The following is a 6,000-nucleotide window of genomic DNA, read 5'->3' as shown; positions in this document are numbered from 1 at the left end:
TGTTAGAAAATAGCATAGTGGGTTTAATGAGTCTCTCTTAGGGTCCTGAATCCTGAACTCTGCAGTGTCTTCACTAAAATGGCATGCGTCACATGCAGTGCGTAGGCTTTGGAGCAGTAAAGCTGTGGGTGGATATAGGTATGTAAATAAGCACTTTTCTCCCACATGGTAAGGGTCAAACTCAACCAACGGCGGGGTCAGGGTTCCATTTGGCAGTGTTTTAGATTCAAGCCACATTTTGACTGGTTTACTTTGGAGCAGATTGGTACAGTCCAAAAGTGTTTCCAAAATCCTAAATTAACTTTAACTGCCTGTTTAAGCAACCCAAAGTGGGCCAAGAGAAGTACTAGCTTCCAAAATTGTCTGGCTTTCTTTTTGCTCCCCTTTTGAGCAAGATGATGCTTGGACAAGAGAGAACGCAGACTCAAGTGAAAACAAGGTGCCAAAAAGCAGATATAAACTGAAAATAATTATCACCATTCGATTGATCTCGTGATTTCCACATAATGCTTGGCAAAACAAAGCTAACTAACACACATAAGCATCAGCTGGTTCTTGTATATTGGTGCTTGCCACTATTACATATTATATTTCCAGTGCATTATGCCTCTAACATTATCCAAAACCAATATATTACATAAACAAAGGTAAAAATGCAATGTAGATGTGCAGACAGGTGAAATAAATGCAGAAAAAGCTTATAAGCTTTATAAGGATACACCGGAAATAGTTTCTTGTTCACTCTATCTTTAGCTACACAGCTTTCATAGCGCAACAAACTTGGAATTACTAAATGTTTTTTTGTGAATTGTTGAGATCGGCCTCATGATTAAAAAGTATAATTCAGTTTAGATTTGATTTCTTTAGCAAATATTAGTTATGTTTGGGTGGCGTCAATTGTTCACATAGCAGAGCGTTGTATCTGGACCCAGTGCCAGGACCTAAGCATGGAGACACTAAGCATTAAAAGACTGGTGCCAAAGACTCTAAAGTAAACTGCTCTGGGGGCTTAAGGTCAGTTGATCTGGCCTCAGCCTGAGCCAGATCATCAGTTTTAAATGGGAAAGGGCTTTAGCTTATTAGACACTACTCAATTTACAAAAGCCTGCTACTGTTAACCGATATTAGATTCACTGGTGTTTAGCCACCAATTCAAACCTTAAAAGGTGTATATATATATATGCCTCATTATGAAGTGCAACTAAAATGTCTATCTACAAAGCATTTATAAATGTCTATTAATCATTAAAAGGGGTGTCATTTTTACCCATGTAGTAGAGCAAAATCTGCATAGATACATTTTAAAAGCAGAATTTAGGATGAAAATGTGTTCGGTCTGCATCTAATTATAGACGATTTAAACATAACATCAGAAGAAAATCTGTACCAGAGCTCATGAAGTCATCGGCCTGGTTTGTGTCCACATTTAACTTTTTTCAATTAAACTGAACTGATTTGAGTAAGACCTGTCGGTGCATTCAGTCAGGACAATCGAGGCAAGCAGTGATTGACAAAACACTTTCAAATTACTGTGTGACAACGGTATTTCAATTGTTCCGAAATAAATCCAAATGAGCCAGTTTTCTCTTCACTTCTACTGCTGAAGCATGGCTGGAAGTCATTTAGTCTTTTAGTGGCCTCTACAGGATGACGAACAATACTACAGGCCGGGAATCTTGTTCACCTTCCACGTTGTGCACTCTTACTTTGAACAGAGGCCTGTTGATGTTCCGCTCTCTAACAGCAGCATGTTTTAGAGGTCTGCGTATGTGCACTGAAGACAACACAGCCTCAAACCACGCTGAATAAACCTGTGTAGGAATCTTGGTTGTTTGCAGATTGGGCCTTATTGCGTGTGTGCAAAGGGGACATAAATTGACTGCGCATTCCGCGTAGGAGCACCACATTCAAGACCAATTCCTGATTTTTTTTTCACTTTTGCATTTTGCATATTGATGAACACCCCAAGTCTGCTTGCCTTTCTATAAATGCCCCTAAAGGCAACTGCCAACTGTCACCAGTAGGAGGTAGTAGGGAGCACTGTGCAGGTGGCACTGCGCAGGATAGAAATAGGAAGATTTCAAGAAATTTGTATTCATATTCAATGAAATCTGAAGTTTGGAGCAGTGACTTTGAATAGAAAGAACAGTGGAAATTGATTATATTCAATTTAGCAGGTAACTTTGATATGTTTAGCACCAAATGTAAATGCATTTTTCTAACCTGTTTATCTCGAGTCTAATTTCCCCCACAAGCTCTTGTTAGGTGCATGCATATTTTAGTGTATTCATGATATTTCCCACAAAAGTGTTTTGTTTGGTCTCTTGTGAGCTCAGGTGCGCTGCAGGAGCGCAGTGGGGCAGTGTAGGCCTCTGATGTCATATGGATCTGATGTGCATTTGTTTGATGCAAATCTAGTTTTAATATATATACTAGTTTTGTTTTTCACATTATGTTTTTACACACCAAAAAGGAGGTAAAGTGGCTTTAACTAATCATTGACATGTTTAAGAATGATTTAATAGAGATAAGGTGAGTTAATGTTAATTATTATTAATGATTAGTTTATTTTGTCAATGTTTTCTTAATTATTGTTAAACATTTAAAAATAAGGCACCCTTTCCCCTCAATGCCGCTGGGGCATCTCCTCAGGAGCAGTGGTCGCTGCAGAGCAGTGCCTGGGGACCCATTGTACATGTTTTGTGTTGATGGGGAAAACCGGAGCACCCAGAGGAAACCCACACACACAGGGAGAAATATGCAAACTCAACATAGAAAGGCCCAGTCAGGACCAGGAGTTGAAACCGCGACCTCCGTGGTGTGAGGCAAAAGTGCTAGCCACTAAGGAATGTTATATTAGTACATTTTTGATTATGATTATCATATATTTTGGCAATGATTAATAAAATGTATATGCTTTGTAGATATGACTTTCAAATTTGTAACCAACGTTTCTGTATTGTCAGCTCTTGCTAGGGCTGGGAATCCCACGGTCCCTCACAATTCGATGGGATACATGATACACGCCTCATAATGCATTAATATATAATATATTGCTCAAGATATCATAGATTTTAGTGGTATGATGATATCAATATTACATTATATACATTTAAAAAAAAATCTTTGTAAAACCACGACCTACACAAACTTTAAATAAAATAAACCCATATTTAATCATCATAACCGTGCATGTGTCAAATGTTTAGTTCACAAGTTGTCTTTCTCTAATCAAGCAATAAAATTGTATTGTTGTAACAAAATAATTCTGAAAATTTTATCAAATATTACTCATGGCAATATATCGATACAGCAGCCGACGATATCAATACTGTATCCCCAAATTTAGTATCACAATAAATAGCTATTTCAGCATACCCCTAGATATGGCCTGTGAATTGGCTTGGTAATGTCACCTTACCGACCTTTCACCCAAGAAGTTATGCCGTTAAACTTCAACAATATTAAGTATCTCTCAAAAGACTGTACGATTGAGTCTGACTCATACCAAGTGGGTAAAGTGCTTGTCATGTCCTGGCAAAAATGAGCTATACAAAGTACTTAGACTTTACAAAACAGAATTCCTGTTCAGGCTGGACTCCACAGATCATGTCTGGGGCAGGAAGGCTCCTCTGCGCCAGCCGGCTCCCACCAGCGGTGCTCAGATGTGGCTTTGAGACCTACACACACATGCACGCGTGGGTTTAGAGGCAGGGTGTTCCACAGCGTGGCTTTATGGTGTTTCAGGGCGGCGTGTTCCAAATAGCATCACCAAAGCCCTCTCCAGTGGACGACATCGGTAAAGGCCCTCCACTCGGCGTGAATGGATCTGTGTCTGTGTCTGTTTCGCCCTCTGCCAGATAACTGGGTCTGGTCCAGTTTAGGCCCGGCTCGGTGGACATCTCCCCAGCCCGCTCCTCCTCACGCTCCCGCTCAGCCGAGATACTAAACCCACTTGGCGATCGCTCCAACTCGTCATGGTTCACTGAAAGCAAAGATAGAGGAGACTCGTTCCTCCTTGCTTCCCCTGAGGTCCTCCCCACTGACACGTCTTGAAGTGAACTGATGGGCAGCACGGTGGGGCGCTCTGTGTAGGTGGGGATGGGGGTTAGCAGCGGCATTGGAGGACGAGGGTTCATGTGATGGCGGCTGCTTTCATGCTCTTTACTGTGGGTCTGGCTGACCTTGCCCAGGGGTTCCTGATAGGTCAAGTGTGGATAAGACTCGGAATAGTTCAAAAAGAGGCGTTGGATGTCCCCACCCACCTCCAGAGTCATGTGGGCAGTCCCAGCAGAGTCCACCTGAAGCTGCTCCGAGTGCTGGATATGCATGTCCACCAGGAAGTCCAGCTTTTTTTCCATGTCCTCCACCTGAAACACCAGACAATACAAAACTTGCATTGTGCAAATTAGTGATGCATGCGTTTGGTTATTTTCCAACCTGTGTGTCCCGCAATTTTGGGTTCTCTGGCCTACCCCAGCCCGCCCTGTCTTGCCCCACGACACGGAATCTATTTTGCATCCCACCTCGCACCGTCTAGGCCTATTCAAAACATTCATATTGAAATGCATTGGAGTTTAATTTGAACAAAGGTTTTGAGTCAGTCTGAAGAAGCACCTGAAAGCTTTTAATTGGTGACAACATGTAGGATCTGCACCTGAGCAATGAGACAACTTAATCAGCCTACTACGACTAATAATAATTTCCAAATTAAAGCCCTTGCTTTATTGTCCACACATGGGGAAATTTCATTGTTGCAACGCAGGTAGATACAGAGGAAAGGGACAGATAACTTATAGGAAGAACTCTTATAAACAAAACTCTTGTAAAAACACTCTTAATAGAAGAACTCTTATAAACAAAAACTCCTAAAGACGAAACCTCTCATTTCCTAATAAGGAATGGAGGGGGAAAATAAATGAAGATAAAAAAAATTAAAAACAGCTAGCGTAAGACAAGATAATACTAATAATAATAATGATGGTAAAATAAACACTCTATTTACATTAGTAATTGCACATGAATATGACGGTATTGCACATGGTTAAGTCAATATTGCAAGTGTTCAGGGCTAGCAATGTTTGTTATAAGTCTGACATTAGCAGGAAGGAAATATAATTTTGTGCCAAATTACATTTGTACTTTGGTAAAATCATATTGTTTATAGGCCACTCTAAAGACAAAAATTTCCAAATGGGGACATCTGGGAAATGTTTGCGGATTTGTCGCGCACACACCGTAAAACTCATCATAAACATTTTGATAACTTTTGATGCCCAATTCCTGAAGATGATTCTCACCAAATTCTAGGTTGGTCAGTGTGAAGCATTAAAATGTGAAAACGTGACAAATTTTGCGATTTTCCCATTAGGATTCCATTGGATGTTTCTGCCAAATTTGGAACATTTTGGTTAAACCAATTTATTTCTGTCAATGAAAATTTACATATCACTCTGTAGGGGTGATATGGCACGATAGCGTACATATTGATTTTTTTCCCCCAATCTAATTTAACAACTGATTCAAATTTGGTCCAAATCGTACTTGTTTTGCTCAAATGGGAGCAAATTTTAGATCTGTAAAATTTCTAAATGCGTTGTCCAAATTTGTGGCTGCGCCGCACGTAGACCGTAAAAGTTATCAAAAAATGTGGATGACTTTATATGCCCCGAGTGTCTAGAGGACGTACAACGATTTTGAGGCCAGTGGCCAGCTAGGAGGAGTTTGTTAAAGTTCAACCTGAGCAAATTTGTTGACTTATTTCCTGCTTCCGAAGAGTGCAGACGCTTTTCTTGTGCGCTCCGCTTGCTATCGCTGCTTTCCTTATTTATTTTGCTTTTCAATCAGTTTTTGTCTTCCAAACATTTTTGCTTATGACTTTTTCAAGTAAACCAAGGATTTTAAGAAAATGTTTACAGTTTTAACGACATATCTGACGCCAGCGACATGTCCGGGAGAAGATGGGAGAAAGACTGTGAACGCTGTCGGAATTATCAACAA

The 6,000-nt window shown here is 40.3% G+C and overlaps 1 protein-coding gene across 1 annotated transcript in view; it reads right to left on the bottom strand.

Moving 5' to 3' along the window:
* Positions 1–3,426: 3,426 nt before the first annotated feature.
* kcnq3 (potassium voltage-gated channel, KQT-like subfamily, member 3) overlaps positions 3,427–6,000 on the bottom strand; it is a 213,704-nt gene continuing 211,130 nt past the window's right edge. The window contains exon 16 of the mRNA XM_072441893.1: positions 3,427–4,370. Within this exon, the coding sequence (XP_072297994.1) occupies positions 3,744–4,370 (627 nt within the window). The 3' untranslated portion in view covers positions 3,427–3,743. The remainder of the gene's footprint in view (positions 4,371–6,000) is intronic.

This window comes from Eucyclogobius newberryi, unplaced genomic scaffold (genome assembly GCF_026437365.1).
Source record: "Eucyclogobius newberryi isolate DKJ021-1_F unplaced genomic scaffold, fEucNew1.0.hap1 SCAF_12, whole genome shotgun sequence".
NCBI lineage: Eukaryota > Metazoa > Chordata > Actinopteri > Gobiiformes > Gobiidae > Eucyclogobius > Eucyclogobius newberryi.
Note: the sequence above shows the minus strand (reverse complement) of the source record. Positions and strands in the feature narration are given on the sequence as shown.